The sequence below is a fragment of the Salmo salar genome, chromosome ssa03 (genome assembly GCF_905237065.1).
Source record: "Salmo salar chromosome ssa03, Ssal_v3.1, whole genome shotgun sequence".
NCBI classification, from domain to species: domain Eukaryota; kingdom Metazoa; phylum Chordata; class Actinopteri; order Salmoniformes; family Salmonidae; genus Salmo; species Salmo salar.
Genome location: NC_059444.1, coordinates 13,581,664 through 13,599,236, shown reverse-complemented (window position 1 = coordinate 13,599,236; position 17,573 = coordinate 13,581,664). Strand labels below are relative to the sequence as shown.

The 17,573-nt window shown below is 46.5% G+C and overlaps 2 protein-coding genes across 2 annotated transcripts in view; both read right to left on the bottom strand.

The window, feature by feature from the left end:
• Positions 1-573: 573 nt before the first annotated feature.
• On the bottom strand, positions 574-15,523 carry LOC106596963 (uncharacterized). Its single transcript, XM_045714513.1, has 5 exons — positions 15,019-15,523; positions 4,713-4,904; positions 3,676-3,771; positions 3,420-3,463; positions 574-1,693 (listed from the first exon to the last, which is right to left on the bottom strand). The coding sequence occupies exons 1-5, from the start codon at positions 15,038-15,040 to the stop codon at positions 1,376-1,378; spliced, it is 672 nt and encodes a 223-aa protein (XP_045570469.1). The 5' UTR covers positions 15,041-15,523; the 3' UTR covers positions 574-1,375.
• A 239-nt stretch (positions 15,524-15,762) lies between these two features.
• Positions 15,763-17,573, bottom strand: part of LOC106599184 (uncharacterized) — a 14,569-nt gene continuing 12,758 nt past the window's right edge. Inside the window, exon 5 of the mRNA XM_045714512.1 lies at positions 15,763-16,881. Coding sequence (XP_045570468.1) covers positions 16,564-16,881 — 318 coding nt within the window. The 3' untranslated portion in view covers positions 15,763-16,563. The remainder of the gene's footprint in view (positions 16,882-17,573) is intronic.

Here is a 17,573-nt window from a genome sequence, read left to right as displayed (position 1 = left end):
CAACACATCAACATCTCACACAAAGACCAATAGTGATGCAGTCAATCTCTCCTCAACTTTGAGTCAGGAGAGATTGACATGCATGTCGTTGACATTTGCCCTCCGTGTACATCTAAGTGCAATACGTGCTGCTCTGTTTTGTACCAACTGTAACATACTGTATGTGAAAATATAAAGTCAAACTTAAGGCCCCCAAGCAGTTATTTCAATGTTTATTTTTTTATAATCACTGTACTTCTAATAAATCACTGTGTGTGTTTATTTGATGAAATTACGTAAAAAGTATATTTTTTATAATGTATTTCCCTGAGCCTCTTTTGGCCGTTGATCGTGTGGGTGTTAGGAAACAAACACAGCCCTGATTGGCTGATAGGATGGCCTAGAGCCCACCCACTTACCCAGATGAACAGTCATTACTCCCTTATAATCAGATGAGATTGTGGGATCATGAACAGGCTGAAATTCCAGGCATTCTTTTAAAACAGCTCTCACACAAAAAGGTAATTATCATAATTTTCACAATTTCCTAGTGTTATTTCCACCTCATAGTGTGGTAATATCATAAAAAGGAAGTTATCTGCACTTATCCTTTAATTTAAATTGCATTTACAATCGCAACACAATAAAACAATCACATTAAAAAAGTAGAAGCAAACAGGAAGCAGTAAAAAGGATGAATAAAATAACATAAAACACAGAGGATGTCTAAAACAATCACTGGTTAAAGGCCAAGCTAAAAGGGGGTGTTTTTAAAGGCACCCTTTATAAGGACTTTCCAAATACATCATTCATGGTTATTTAATCAATTATACATTTGTAAAAAAAACATTAATAGACTGTTACAATGCCTTGGTCAAAAACGTGTGATACCTTTTTCAATGCTTGCCAAATAGTGAGCCAATATTTATCTGCAGATATGAACAAAAAATTAACTGACATTAAGACAAGTTGAAGAGAGAAGTCAGGGAAACACATCTGATGGAAGAGAGAAGTCAGGGAAACACATCTGATGGAAGAGAGAAGTCAGGTTAACACATCTGATGGAAGAGAGAAGTCAGGGAAACACATCTGATGGAAGAGAGAAGTCAGGGTAACACATCTGATGGAAGAGAGAAGTCAGGGTAACACATCTGATGGAAGAGAGAAGTCAGGGTAACACATCTGATGGAAAGAGAGAAGTCAGGGAAACACATCTGATGGAAGAGAGAAGTCAGGGTAACATCTGATTGTGAGGACATGAAGCACATTATGCAGCTGTCTGCTAAAAACAGAGCTCAGTGCTCAAGAGGCTGTTAGTGGTAAAAGTAGTTCATGACATGTTTCTTGTGATTGGTTGCCAGTGAGTGTATGTCCCTTGTGATTGGTTGTCAGTGACTCAGGTGTCTCTGGTTATGCTCAATGTGGAGTAGATGGGAGGAGCCTCAGAGGAGCTGTGTGGATGATTGACAGTAGAGTAGGCAGGCTTTTGACTGACGTTGACAGTGGCATAGTCACCAGAAGAGGTGCCCTCTTTAGCGATGGCGGCAGTGGCTTCATTGGGGCAGCTGGGGTTCTTGTGGAAGTTGACGCTGGCGTAGTTGAGACAGTCAGAGGGGCTTGTGGGTAAGTTGGCGGTGGAGTAGATGGTGGTGGTCTCACTACCTGAGCTGGTGTGGTCCTTTACCTCCTTATTGTCACCATCACCATGACAACCCTGGAGAGGAGGAAAAGGAGGAGGGACATAAGGACATGATGAGAGACGGAAGAACATAGATTAGAACATGCTTTCTCTCTCTCTCTATATGTATATACACTGCTCAAAAAAATAAAGGGAACACTTAAACACAATGTAACTAAAAGTCAATCACACTTCTGTGAAATCAAACTGTCCACTTAGGAAGCAACACTGATTGACAATAAATTGCACATGCTGTTGTGCAAATGGAATAGACAACAGGTGGAAATTATAGGCAATTAGCAAGACACCCCCAATAAAGGAGTGGTTCTGCAGGTGTGGGCCACAGACCACTTCTCAGTTCCTATGCTTCCTGGCTGATGTTTTGGTCACTTTTGAATGCTGGCGGTGCTTTCACTCTAGTGGTAGCATGAGACGGAGTCTACAACCACCACAGGTGGCTCAGGTAGTGCAGCTCATCCAGGATGGCACATCAATGCGAGCTGTGGCAAGAAGGTTTCCTGTGTCTGTCAGCGTAGTGTGGAGGCGCTACCAGGAGACAGGCCAGTACATCAGGAGACGTGGAGGAGGCCGTAGGAGGGCAACAACCCGGCAGCAGGACCGCTACCTCCGCCTTTGTGCAAGGAGGAGCAGGAGAAGCACTGCCAGAGCCCTGCAAAATGACCTCCAGCAGGCCACAAATGTGCATGTGTCTGCTCAAACGGTCAGAAACAGACTCCATGAGGGTGGTATGAGGGCCCAACGTCCACAGGTGGGGGTTGTGCTTACAGCCCAACACCGTGCAGGACGTTTGGCATTTGCCAGAGAACACCAAGATTGGCAAATTCGCCACTGGCGCCCTGTGCTCTTCACAGATGAAATCAGGTTCACACTGAGCACGTGACAGACGTGACAGAGTCTGGAGACGCCGTGGAGAACATTCTGCTGCCTGCAACATCCTCCAGCATGACCGGTTTGGCGGTGGGTCAGTCATGGTGTGGGGTGGCATTTCTTTGGGGGCCGCACAGCCCTCCATGTGCTCGCCAGAGGTAGCCTGACTGCCATTAGGTACCGAGATGAGATCCTCAGACCCCTTGTGAGACCATATGCTAGTGCGGTTGGCCCTGGGTTCCTCCTAATGCAAGACAATGCTAGACCTCGTGGCTGGAGTGTGTCAGCAGTTCCTGCAAGAGGAAGGCATTGATGCTATGGACTGGCCCGCCCGTTCCCCAGACCTGAATCCAATTGAGCACATCCGGGACATCATGTCTCGCTCCATCCACCAACGCCACGTTGCACCACAGACTGTCCAGGAGTTGGCGGATGCTTTAGTCCAGGTCTGGGAAGAGATCCCTCAGGAGACCATCCGCCACCTCATCAGGAGCATGCCCAGGCGTTGTAGGGAGGTCATACAGGCACGTGGAGGCCACACACACTACTGAGCCTCATTTTGACTTGTTTTAAGGACATTACATCATAGTTGGACCCCAAATCCAGCCTTCCATGGGTTGATAAATTGGATTTCCATTGATTATTTTTGTGTGATTTTGTTGTCAGCACATTCAACTATGTAAAGAAAAAAGTATTTAATAAGATTATTTCTTTCATTCAGATCTAGGATGTGTTGTTTAAGTGTTCCCTTTATTTTTTGAGCAGTATATATATATATATCTATAACTCTCTCTCTTTATATAGATATATATATACACATCACACAGACATGCAATGATGCATGCAGGCAGGCTTTGCACGCACACACACTGACCTCTATGTTGATCCCAGTGTTCACCCTGGGTGCTGAGGAGTCAGCTGTGGAACACACACACAGAGTGTCATACACTTCACACGTGTCACTATTGTGCCGCAGCAGTCTGTTCAGGTGGTTTTCAGAGCCCTGTTCTCAATGAGACCTCTATTTCTCAACCAGGGCCAAAGGATGATTGTACATGCAAATGGTTTCTTGGAATTGAAGACGGGGTTTGAGTAACTTCCCCTTGCCTGTGTGAGAGATTGTTACCCACCTGTTTCCTTGTTGAGTTTCCATCTATAGACTATGAGCAGGCTGACCACAAGCACCAATAGCAGCATGACCAGAATCCCAGATACTATGATGACCACTGATGTATCAGAACACAGACACAAACAGTACCATTAGAACACATACTTTACAATCAGCACTTCTGTTCAACTTACATAGGGCCTTTTACACTAATATGTGAAGTAAGATCTGCCTCTCTTCCTCATCAGATGTGTAACTTTTCTGTTTACTTCCTGTTCTGACATTAGCCTTGGATGTGGTGGCCAACAATGTGTAAACGCAGCCTCACACAACAAAAATGCTGTCTATGTAACGCTCGTCATAAGAGGGAGAAGTGGACCAAGGCGCAGCGTTGTAAGTGTTCATGATACTTTATTACAAGAAGCACTCAAACAAAATAACAAACGGTGAAAAAACGAAAGCGCACAGTTCTGTCAGGCTCAGAATGCTAAACAGAAAATAACCTCCCACAAACACAGGTGGAAAACAGGCTGCCTAAGTATGATTCCCAATCAGAGACAACGATAGACAGCTGCCTCTGATTGGGAACCACACTGGCCCAAAAACAAAGAAACAGAAAACATAGACCTCCCCACCCGAGTCACACCCTGACCTAACCAAACATAGAGAATAATAAGGATCTCTACGGTCAGGGCGTGACAGTCTACTGGTATTAAAGTAATTATTGCAGGGGCATGTGGAATCGGAGAGACATTGTCTTTTCACTACCACTCAGAAGGAGGAATCTGGTATAGAAGTGTCACACATTACCTAAAGTCAGATTTGACGCCAGATCAGTCTCTTTACATTACAAAATGATGTGTTGAGAAACTGGTTTTAAACTAGTGCAGCGTAAAAAGGCTCATAGGCTGCATTGACACAGTTTTTTCCACTAATTGGTCTTTTGACCAAGGATATCAGATCTTTTCACATCCTATCTTTTTCGGGGCTGATCTGAGTGGTCAGATTTTTTGGCTGTGTTTAGATGCCTGTTTAAAAGCAGTCATAAAGTTTATTTACCAAATCCATTTTGTGTTGATGATGAGATGGATGATGGTGGTGAGATGGATGATGGTGGTGAGATGGATGATGATGATGAGATGGATGATGATGGTGAGATGGAGGTGGTTAAGGATGACAGCGTTGGTAAACCTCGGTTTGATGCTGTTGTTGTTGTAGCAGGTTTTCTTGTGGTGGTTATTGTTGGTGTCGCTAAAAACAAAGGACCACAAAACACAGTTGTTGTGACAATGTGTGGACATTTTTCACTGGGCTAACACAACAAAATGTTGTCTACTGGTATTAAAGTAGTTATTACACAGAGATGTGTTGTCGGAGCACCATGTCTTTACACTACACCACTAAGAGGGGGGGATCTGATTCCAAAGTCAGATTTGACGCCAGATCCATCTATGTACAATACACAAATATGTTTATGTGATAGAATGAAATGTGCCTTAATAATAACTAAATAATAACACAGCATCATAATGTGTACCAGGAAGTAATATGCTCTTCACTTATCTGAATGGTGATAATATGATCTGTGTGCTCTAGTGATGTCTGGACCACGAACACAACAGTGAATTCAGCTCACTGCAGTGGCCTGCCCAGTCACCAGATCTCAATCTAATTGATTATCTGTGGGATGAGATGGAACAAGATATTCGGAGTAGAGATCCACTACCAACCAACTTGACACAACTGTTGGAAGCATTGGAGTCAACATGGGCCAGCATCCCTGTGGAATGCTTTCGAAACCTTGGAAAGTCCATGCTCTGACAAATTGAGGCTGTTCTGAGGGCATAAGGGGGTGCAACTCATTATTAGAAAAGTGCTCCTAACGTTTTGTACACGCAGTCATAGCCTGACTGCTGACATGGTATCAAATGTGTGGTTGTTCTGTACTCCACATAGATATCTCCCAGCGTCCTCTTGGGTTAGTCTGGTGATGGTCATGGTGAAAACTCTGTCTGTCTTGTTGTGGAACAGTGAGAACCTCCCGTTCTGGCTTTTGGTTGTTGTCACTTTCACATCACCTAGACATTTAAATTGTCTTCTCTTTGCAGAAGTATTTCTGATTGTCTTCATACTTTTCATCATTAACACAGTGGATGGAGACTGACCATTCTTCATACTGTAGCCAGTCACTGCAATGAGATTCTCACAGCACCAATCTGTCATTTTAAACAAACATGTAGGCCTAGCGCTCAGAAAGAAGTTCAGCCGATTTATTATCAAATAAATACATACCATAACAGAACAAGAGTGGTTTGGAAACTACAATGACAAAGACTTGCACACCATGAAACTGTCACGCCCTGACCTTAGAGATTACATTTACATTTACATTTAAGTCATTTAGCAGACGCTCTTATCCAGAGCGACTTACAAATTGGTGCATTCACCTTATAATATCCAGTGGAACAACCACTTACAATAGTGCATCTAAATCTTTTAAGGGGGGGTTAGAAGGATTACTTTATCCTATCCCAGGTATTCCTTAAAGAGGTGGGGTTTCAGGTGTCTCCGGAAGGTGGTGATTGACTCCGCTGTCCTGGCGTCGTGAGGGAGCTTGTTCCACGATTGGGGTGCCAGAGCGGCGAACAGTTTTGACTGGGCTGAGCGGGAACTGTGCTTCCTCAGAGGTAGGGAGGCGAGCAGGCCAGAGGTGGATGAACGCAGTGCCCTTGTTTGGGTGTAGGGCCTGATCAGAGCCTGAAGGTACGGAGGTGCCGTTCCCCTCACAGCTCCGTAGGCAAGCACCATGGTCTTGTAGCGGATGCGAGCTTCGACTGGAAGCCAGTGGTAGAGCGGAGGAGCGGGGTGACGTGAGAGAACTTGGGAAGGTTGAACACCAGACGGGCTGCGGCGTTCTGGATGAGTTGTAGGGGTTTAATGGCACAGGCAGGGAGCCCAGCCAACAACGAGTTGCAGTAATCCAGACGGGAGATGACAAGTGCCTGGATTAGGACCTGCGCCGCTTCCTGTGTGAGGCAGGGTCGTACTCTGCGAATGTTGTAGAGCATGAACCTACAGGATCGGGTCACCGCCATGATGTTAGTGGAGAACGACAGGGTGTTGTCCAGGGTCACGCCGAGGCTCTTAGCACTCTGGGAGGAGGACACAAGGGAGTTGTCAACCGTGATGGCGAGATCATGGAACGGGCAGTCCTTCCCCGGGAGGAAGAGCAGCTCCGTCTTGCCGAGGTTCAGCTTGAGGTGGTGATCCGTCATCCACACTGATATGTCTGCCAGACATGCAGAGATGCGATTCGCCACCTGGTTGTCAGAAGGGGGAAAGGAGAAGATTAATTGTGTGTCATCTGCATAGCAATGATATGAGAGACCATGTGAGGATATGACAGAGCCAAGTGACTTGGTGTATAGCGAGAATAGGAGAGGGCCTAGAACAGAGCCCTGGGGACACCAGTGGTGAGAGCACATGGTGCGGAGACGGATTCTCGCCACGCCACCTGGTAGGAGCGAGCTGTCAGGTAGGACGCAATCCAGGCGTGGGCCGCGCCGGAGATGCCCAGCTCGGAGAGGGTGGAGAGGAGGATCTGATGGTTCACAGTATCAAAGGCAGCAGATAGGTCTAGAAGGATGAGAGCAGAGGAGAGAGAGTTAGCTTTAGCAGTGCGGGGAGCCTCCGTGACACAGAGAAGAGCAGTCTCAGTTGAATGCCCAGTCTTGAAACCTGACTGATTAGGATCAAGAAGGTCATTCTGAGAGAGATAGCAAGAGAGCTGGCCAAGGACGGCACGTTCAAGAGTTTTGGAGAGAAAGGAAAGAAGGGATACTGGTCTGTAGTTGTTGACATCGGAGGGATCGAGTGTAGGTTTTTTTCAGAAGGGGTGCAACTCTCGCTCTCTTGAAGACGGAAGGGACGTAGCCAGCGGTCAAGGATGAGTTGATGAGCGAGGTGAGGTAGGGGAGAAGGTCTCCGGAAATGGTCTGGAGAAGAGAGGAGGGGATAGGGTCAAGTGGGCAGGTTGTTGGGCGGCCGGCCGTCACAAGACGCGAGATTTCATCTGGAGAGAGAGGGGAGAAAGAGGTCAAAGCACAGGGTAGGGCAGTGTGAGCAGGACCAGCGGTGTCGTTTGACTTAGCAAACGAGGATCGGATGTCGTCAACCTTCTTTTCAAAATGGTTGACGAAGTCATCCGCAGAGAGGGAGGAGGGGGGGAGGGGGAGGAGGATTCAGGAGGGAGGAGAAGGTAGCAAAGAGCTTCCTAGGGTTAGAGGCAGATGCTTGGAGTTTAGAGTGGTAGAAAGTGGCTTTAGCAGCAGAGACAGAAGAGGAAAATGTAGAGAGGAGGGAGTGAAAGGATGCCAGGTCCGCAGGGAGGCGAGTTTTCCTCCATTTCCGCTCGGCTGCCCGGAGCCCTGTTCTGTGAGCTCGCAGTGAGTCGTCGATCCCTTTTATTCTCTATTTGGTTAGGTCAGGGTGTGACTAGGGTGGGAAATCTATGTTACTTATTTCTATGTTGGCCTGATATGGTTCCCAATCAGAGGCAGCTGTCTATCGTTGTCTCTGATTGGGGATGATATTTAGGCAGCCTTTTCCCCACCTGTTGTTTGTGGGATCTTATTTTGAGTTAGTGCATGTGTGCAACATGCACTAACTCTGTCGTCACGGTTTGTTGTTTTGTTTATAGTTTATTGTATGTCTTGCATAGTTTCACATTAACTTGTTATGGATAGGGGGCAGTATTTTCACGGCCGGATAAAAAATGTACCCGATTTAATCTGGTTATTACTCCTGCCCAGAAACTAGAATATGCATATAATTATTGGCTTTGGATAGAAAACACTCCAAAGTTTCTAAAACTGTTTGAATGGTGTCTGAGTATAACAGAACTGAAGGTGTGTCATCTGATGAAGATCATCAAAGGTTAGTGCTGCATTTAGCTGTGGTTTTGGTTTTTGTGACATTATATGCTAGCTTGAGAAATGGGTGTCTGATTATTTCTGGCTGGGTACTCTCCTGACATAATCTAATGTTTTGCTTTCGTTGTAAAGCCTTTTTGAAATCGGACAGTGTGGTTAGATAAAGGAGAGTCTTGTCTTTAAAATGGTGTAAAATAGTCATATGTTTGAAAAATTGAAGTTTTGGGATTTTCGAGGAGTTTGTATTTCGCGCCACGCCCTATCATTGGATATTGGAGTGGTGTTCCTCTAGCGGAACGTCTAGATGTAAGAGGTTAAGCCTCCTCGCTGCCCGGATATACTCCAGGTTACGGTGGTCGGTCCAGATGAGAAAAGGGTGACGTGCCCCCTCAAGCTAATGTCTCCACACCGTCAAAGCCCTGACCACGGCTAACAGCTCCCGGTCCCCCACATCATAGTTGCACTCCGCCGGGCTCAGCTTCTTGGAAAAGAATGCACATGGGCGGAGCTTCGGAGGAACGCCCGAGCGCTGCGATAGCACAGCTCCTACCCCAGCCTCGGACGCATCCACCTCCACTATGAATGGCAAAGAGGGATCCGGATGCGCCAGGACAGGAGCGTTGGTAAACAGCACCTTCAGACGATGGAAGGCTCTGTCCGCCTCTGCTGACCATCGTAGCCGCACCGGACCCCCCTTCATCAGTGAGGTAATGGGAGCCACCACCTGGCCAAAACCCCGGATAAACCTCCGATAATAATTAGCGAACCCCAAGAACCGCTGCACCTCCTTCACAGTGGTTGGGGTTGGCCAATACGCACAGCCGTAACGCGGTCACATTCCACCACCACCCCCGAGGTGGAAATGCGGTATCCCAGAAAAGAGACGGCTCGTTTGGAGAACTCACATTTCTCAGCCTTGACGTATAGGTTATGCTCCAGCAGCCGCCCAAGCACTTTACGCACCAGGGACACATGCTCGGCGCATGTGGCGGAGTAGATCAGGATGTCATTGATGTACACCACCACACCCTGCCCGAGCATGTCCTTAAGGACCTCGTCCACAAAGGATTGGAAGACAGCGGGAGCGTTCTTTAACCCATACGGCATGACGAGCTACTCATAATGGCCCGATGTGGTACTAAATGCGGTTTTCCACTCGTCTCCATCTCGGATACGCACTAGGTTATACGCGCTCCTGAGATCTAATTTCGTGAAGAAGCGCGCCCCGTGAAATGACTCCACTGCCGTAGCAATGAGAGGTAGCGGGTAACTGAAACCCACTGTGATAGCATTTAGACCTCTATAGTCAATGCACGGGCGCAGACCTCCCTCCTTCTTCTTCACGAAAAAAAAGCTAGAGGAGACGGGGGACTTGGATGGCCGAATGTCTCCCTGTCTCAAGGACTCAGTGACGTATGTCTCCATAGCCGCTGTCTCCTCCTGAGACAGAGGATACACGTGACTCCTAGGAAGGGCCGCGTCGGCCTGGAGGTTTATCGCACAATCCCCTCGTCGATGGGGGGGGGGGTAATAGAGTCGCCTTCGTCTTACTGAAGGCGATAGCCAAATCGGCATACTCTGAGGGAATGTGCACGGTGGAGACCTGATAAGAGAATTATCTAATAAAGGTAAATGAATCAATAAACCATGATGAATTATTAGTCATACAGCAGGGTTAATGAATAATCAATGTAATGATCAATGTAGGGATCGATTAGTCTGATTAGTTCCGGAAAGTCCAGGAACCACTGGAGAGGGAAAGAAATGTGTGTATGCAATTAGTATAGAGAGATAGAGAAGCAGATGGTCAAGGGAGTAAATCCTCAGAGAGTTCCTAACCTTGAAGGAAAGGAACAGGCTGAGCCAGAAGGTGATAAACAGTGTGAGAAGTTTATGGGGGTTGCAGGTCACCAACAGATTGTGTGTAAATGCATGTACGTAAGTAAGCAAGAACTATATAATGACTGTTTTGTTATCCTGACGCCAGAACGTTCTCTGAATAAAGCTACAGAAACCTTTTGCAGAAAGCTGAGTCCTTGCCTAATTATTTTTACCCATTGTCTTACAAATCTTGGGCATTAGTCAAGGCGAATTGATTATTGATTATTATCATCAAGATCTAAAATTCCTATAACAAGACCTGGTCTGGACTCTCCACCGTAGTCGCACCGATGGAAACTCCTATGCACCTACCTGAGCACTCCCTCGACCACCCCGTAAGAGCCCTCTGCCTCCACGAAATCTGAGGGTTGTGAGTGGCTAGCCAGGGGATTCCCAGTACCACCGGAAACGCTGGGGAGTCAATGAGAAACAGGCTGATACGTTCCTCATGACCCCCCCACGTCTGCATAACCAGTGGCACTGTGACCTCCCCTACTTGGCCTGACCCTAGCGGTCGACTATCTAGGGCATGCACGGGGAAGGGGTGGTCCAGCTGAACCAGGGGAATCCCTAATCTCTTAGCTAACCCACGGTCCATAAAACTCCCAGCTGCACCTGAATTGACTAGTGCCCTATACTGAAAGTGAGGGGAAAAATCAGGAAAACAAATGGAGGTGTACATGTGGTCAACAGGGGGCTCTGGGTGTGGCTGGTGCGGACTCACCTGGGGGGTCGAAGTAGTGCTCTGCCTGCCCTCCGAAACTCCCAGGTGGACCTCTCCAGCACCGGTCCACAGTGTGTCCTCTGCGCCCACAGCGGGTGCAGGAGAGACCCCCCCTCCGGTCCTCCTCGACGCAGCCCCCCTCTATCTCCATGGGCTGTGGAGCAGGAGGACTGGGAGGCGGAACGAACATGCCCCGACTGGAACGTCTCCGGGCAGCCAGTAGGTTGTCCAATCTAATGGACAAATCCACCAGTTGGTCTAGTGTGGAGGTGTTGTCCCTACAAGCCAGCTCCCGGCGGACGTCCTCACGAAGACTACACCTATAGTGGTCTATCAGGGCCCGCTCGTTCCACCCCGATCCAGCGGCGAGAGTCCGGAATTCCAGGGCGAAATCCTGAGCGCTCCTCGTCTCCTGTCTCAGATGAAATAGCCGCTCACCCGCCGCCCTGCCCTCTGGGGGATGATCGAAAACCGCCCGGAAGTGGTGGGTGAACTCAGGGTAGTCGCCCCGAGCCGAGTCTGGACCATCCCAGACCGCATTGGCCCATTCCAGGGCTCGACCCGTGAGACACGAGACGAGGACGCTCACCCTCTCTTCGTCGGAGGGAGGGGGGCGGACGGTCGCCAGGTACAGTTCCAACTGGAGCAAGAACCCCTTGCACCCAGCGGCCGTCCCATCGAACTCCCTGGGAGGTGTGATCCGGATACTGCCGGCACCCGCTTCAGTGGGTGTGGGTAGGGGCGCAGGGTGAGGAACCGGAGCTGGTCTGGCTGGGGAAGCACCTCTCTCCCAGCTCTCCAACCGGGCCAACACCTGGTCCATGGCCGAGCCTAGGCGGTGGAGGAGGCTGGCGTGTTGAGAGACCTGCTCAGCCATGGACGGCGCTTCTGCTCCTGCTGACTCCATGAGTGGTGCGGGATTCTGTCACGGAATTCTAGGACCAGTGGAGATGCGGAATCAGGCGCAGGAGTCAGAGGGCCGGAGCAACAGTGTTTTAATGCAACGGGAAAAAACACAATAGCCGAAAGGCAGAGGGCGCTCAATAAAGTCCGCCAGGGAAAACACATTCCCAAAATAAACACGAGAAAAAAGCGCACGGGGCGCAGCCCGGCAATAAATCTGACACAGGCCAGCGAAACAGGCCACACACACAACTGTCCTGAGTGGACAATAAACAATCCCGTACGAGAACCCAAACTGAAAATACACACTAAATAACCCCCACTAATGACAGACACGAAACAGGTGCGGGATAGACAGACAAAACCAAAAGACAGAAACATAGATCGGTGGCAGCTAATAGGCCGGGCGACGACGACCGCCGAGCGCCGCCCGACCGAGGAGGGGCGCCACCTTCGTTGGATACTGTGACAAGCTCAGGTTCTTTTTAGCATGACTTACAAAACATAAGCCTATGCAACATTAACCAATAAAAACAGTTCTGCAGCAATGAGGTTTGTGCAGTAAGCTACAATTTAAGCCCGATACATTATCATCGCATGTTTGCTTTGCTTGAATTGCCCTGCCAATGCATTGTTGTCCGGGCCATTCAAAAAATATTATTTCAAAATTTGAGGTAGGCTGTATGATCACACCGGTAATACATCCTTTGTTGTATTACTTGTGAGGCACAACTGAGTGTGCATACAATTAAATAATGTACTTTTTATTTGTATTTTACTGGGCTGTTGATGCCTGTATCTGATGGTCAGTTTCAGCGGAGGGAGACAGCAGCAAACAGAGGGTTCGTTTCTCAACATCCCTCCTCTCTCCCTTTCCTCCACTGACACTGACCAAAAAGGGACACCTTCTTTCAGCTGATGGCAAAACTCGAGTCGCACAGCATTATTTCTGCCTCAGGAACAAATTAATGTTATTCCTATGAACAGAGAAAGTTAAATATTCCTCGATATTAAAAAAGACCCAATGCGCTAATAATAACATCAACGCAAGCCTATAGATACACTTTCCTACTCATTCATTACTGCTGCAGTGCTTGTTGTAGCGCTGAGTGGAAATAGGAAGAATGCGTATTTTGTGGCTTATAAAAGTGTTGAATACAAAGTGTTGACAGTGGCGAGTAAGAAGTTAAACATGAACTCACTCATAAAAACAGCAGTTCTACTTTTTACATTTTAGTCATTTAGCAGACGCTCTTATCCAGAACAACTTACAGTTAGTGCATTCATCTTAAGATAGCTAGGTGGGACAACCACATATCACAGCCATTTGCTGTATTCGTTGACAGCCTCTTTCTAGTCATGGTTTTAAATGTTTTGAATTCTCACACTAGGATTTTTTCTGAAGCTTTCTCTTACGCCTGCTAGGTTACTGCAGACACGGTATTCTAAGCCATCCGATTGGCCAGCGGTAGCCCTATTTAGTGCACTTGATTTGCTCTCTGGGCCCGCCGGGAAGGCAGAGTTTGAACCTTCAGACACATGAAATGGTTCCACATGGCAACAATTCTCCTACCGCTAACAGCCCAAGATGAATAACAGCCCGAGACAGTAAAAAAAATAGGAACACAAGGCTTTATCGTTGGGCGTTGTACAGAAATGCTCAGAGATCGACCAGTCGATTGCAATCCACCGGTTGGTTACTACAGCTCTAGAAAGTTGAGTAAAGTTCAATCTCATGCTTCTCTCCGTGTGCTGATATTTCTTCTGCATGGCAGTCTCGGGGGTACTGCTCGCCAGCGCGAGGTGCAGTTTAGAGGCAACATTGATGGTGAGTATTACCCCTCTGTCCCACTGGACAGAAGTCAAAGACTGCAAAGACTATAGACCATCACTAGGTGGAGTCCAGCACCAGGGTTACAGACATACAGGAAGAGACTGTTTTATCAGTTCACCATATGACCACCAATCATAGTAATTTTCTCAGGCAAATGAAAAATAATTTTGAGAGGCAGTGTGTTTATGTATCTAGTTGACAGGGACAACGCACATTAATAAACATTTAAATTTTCACATTGATGTATTTAGTAGTATTTACTATTTATTAGGATCCCCTTTAGCTGTTGCAACTACTCTTCCTGGGGTTGTCGTGGAAATATTTGGTCAATCAAATTTCACAAATACCGGAGCATGTGAGTTCAAATAGACTTTTTATTACTTCATAATAAAAGCCGAGCTGGAATCATGAAAACAACTGCCTTCCAACCTTGGCACAGAATACTTATACATTTGTCCTTCTTATGTCATGCTCATAGTAACTCCTCTTAATGGCTTATCACCACTGGCATTTAGCCACTGTTATTTTATTGCCTTCATATTAGGACATGCAACCTGTAGAGTCACAGAAATAGTTTCATAGCAACAGACCTTGGCACTCTACAGGATTAACCAGTACATGACATCCTGCTGACTCCACTGAAAGGGGAACCCCTGTTCTGGAAAAAACCCAAGCGGTGTAACCATAGTTGGCAATAACAGTTACAAGAATAACCAGGTGCATGTCTAACGGTGTCCAATGACCTAGAGCAATAGAGGGAACTAGTTTTCTGAAATAAATAATTGCCACATATGTACTGAAAAAAAATCACAATAGGGTCCAAACATGAAACAAAATAACAAATAAAGTACATAATATACAGAACTACATTTACATTACAATTGAGCCATACAGCAGACGCTCCCATCCACAGTGACCCACAGCCAGTGGATTCATCTTAAGATAGCCAGACGAGACAACCACATATCAAAGTCGTATCCTAACCACGTATCACATACATAATATAAAATACAAAATGCATAAACATGTCTGTGTCTCTTCACAGTCTCCATCCTGCAATTAGATGGTCTTGTATCTGTTAGTTTGAGTTACCTGGGGTGGCAGAGAGTTCCATGTAGTCATGGCTCTATTTAATACTGTGTTTCCCAGCCTCTGTTCTGGCCCTGGGGAATGTGAAGGGACCTCTGGTTGCATGTCTTGTCTGGTACCAATGAGTGTCTGAACTGTGAACCAACTGCCTAAACAGACAGTTCAGTAGCTTCAACACATCAACATCTCACACAAAGACCAATAGTGATGCAGTCAATCTCTCCTCAACTTTGAGTCAGGAGAGATTGACATGCATGTCGTTGACATTTGCCCTCCGTGTACATCTAAGTGCAATACGTGCTGCTCTGTTTTGTACCAACTGTAACATACTGTATGTGAAAATATAAAGTCAAACTTAAGGCCCCCAAGCAGTTATTTCAATGTTTATTTTTTTATAATCACTGTACTTCTAATAAATCACTGTGTGTGTTTATTTGATGAAATTACGTAAAAAGTATATTTTTTATAATGTATTTCCCTGAGCCTCTTTTGGCCGTTGATCGTGTGGGTGTTAGGGAAACAAACACAGCCCTGATTGGCTGATAGGATGGCCTAGAGCCCACCCACTTACCCAGATGAACAGTCATTACTCCCTTATAATCAGATGAGATTGTGGGATCATGAACAGGCTGAAATTCCAGGCATTCTTTTAAAACAGCTCTCACACAAAAAGGTAATTATCATAATTTTCACAATTTCCTAGTGTTATTTCCACCTCATAGTGTGGTAATATCATAAAAAAGGAAGTTATCTGCACTTATCCTTTAATTTAAATTGCATTTACAATCGCAACACAATAAAACAATCACATTAAAAAAGTAGAAGCAAACAGGAAGCAGTAAAAAGGATGAATAAAATAACATAAAACACAGAGGATGTCTAAAACAATCACTGGTTAAAGGCCAAGCTAAAAGGGGGTGTTTTTAAAGGCACCCTTTATAAGGACTTTCCAAATACATCATTCATGGTTATTTAATCAATTATACATTTGTAAAAAAACATTAATAGACTGTTACAATGCCTTGGTCAAAAACGTGTGATACCTTTTTCAATGCTTGCCAAATAGTGAGCCAATATTTATCTGCAGATATGAACAAAAAATTAACTGACATTAAGACAAGTTGAAGAGAGAAGTCAGGGAAACACATCTGATGGAAGAGAGAAGTCAGGGAAACACATCTGATGGAAGAGAGAAGTCAGGTTAACACATCTGATGGAAGAGAGAAGTCAGGGAAACACATCTGATGGAAGAGAGAAGTCAGGGTAACACATCTGATGGAAGAGAGAAGTCAGGGTAACACATCTGATGGAAGAGAGAAGTCAGGGTAACACATCTGATGGAAAGAGAGAAGTCAGGGAAACACATCTGATGGAAGAGAGAAGTCAGGGTAACATCTGATTGTGAGGACATGAAGCACATTATGCAGCTGTCTGCTAAAAACAGAGCTCAGTGCTCAAGAGGCTGTTAGTGGTAAAAGTAGTTCATGACATGTTTCTTGTGATTGGTTGCCAGTGAGTGTATGTCCCTTGTGATTGGTTGTCAGTGACTCAGGTGTCTCTGGTTATGCTCAATGTGGAGTAGATGGGAGGAGCCTCAGAGGAGCTGTGTGGATGATTGACAGTAGAGTAGGCAGGCTTTTGACTGACGTTGACAGTGGCATAGTCACCAGAAGAGGTGCCCTCTTTAGCGATGGCGGCAGTGGCTTCATTGGGGCAGCTGGGGTTCTTGTGGAAGTTGACGCTGGCGTAGTTGAGACAGTCAGAGGGGCTTGTGGGTAAGTTGGCGGTGGAGTAGATGGTGGTGGTCTCACTACCTGAGCTGGTGTGGTCCTTTACCTCCTTATTGTCACCATCACCATGACAACCCTGGAGAGGAGGAAAAGGAGGAGGGACATAAGGACATGATGAGAGACGGAAGAACATAGATTAGAACATGCTTTCTCTCTCTCTCTATATGTATATACACTGCTCAAAAAAATAAAGGGAACACTTAAACACAATGTAACTAAAAGTCAATCACACTTCTGTGAAATCAAACTGTCCACTTAGGAAGCAACACTGATTGACAATAAATTGCACATGCTGTTGTGCAAATGGAATAGACAACAGGTGGAAATTATAGGCAATTAGCAAGACACCCCCAATAAAGGAGTGGTTCTGCAGGTGTGGGCCACAGACCACTTCTCAGTTCCTATGCTTCCTGGCTGATGTTTTGGTCACTTTTGAATGCTGGCGGTGCTTTCACTCTAGTGGTAGCATGAGACGGAGTCTACAACCACCACAGGTGGCTCAGGTAGTGCAGCTCATCCAGGATGGCACATCAATGCGAGCTGTGGCAAGAAGGTTTCCTGTGTCTGTCAGCGTAGTGTGGAGGCGCTACCAGGAGACAGGCCAGTACATCAGGAGACGTGGAGGAGGCCGTAGGAGGGCAACAACCCGGCAGCAGGACCGCTACCTCCGCCTTTGTGCAAGGAGGAGCAGGAGAAGCACTGCCAGAGCCCTGCAAAATGACCTCCAGCAGGCCACAAATGTGCATGTGTCTGCTCAAACGGTCAGAA

Excerpts from the sequence above, each read along its gene's own strand:
- LOC106596963 (XM_045714513.1), bottom strand. The coding sequence starts at position 15,040 with ATGGAACTCTCTGCCACCCCAG. Across the intron at positions 4,905-15,018 it reads GGAACTCTCTGCCACCCCAG|CGACACCAACAATAACCACC; the intron begins GTAACTCAAACT and ends CTTTGTTTTTAG. Across the intron at positions 3,464-3,675 it reads GAAACTCAACAAGGAAACAG|CTGACTCCTCAGCACCCAGG; the intron begins GTGGGTAACAAT and ends TGTGTTCCACAG.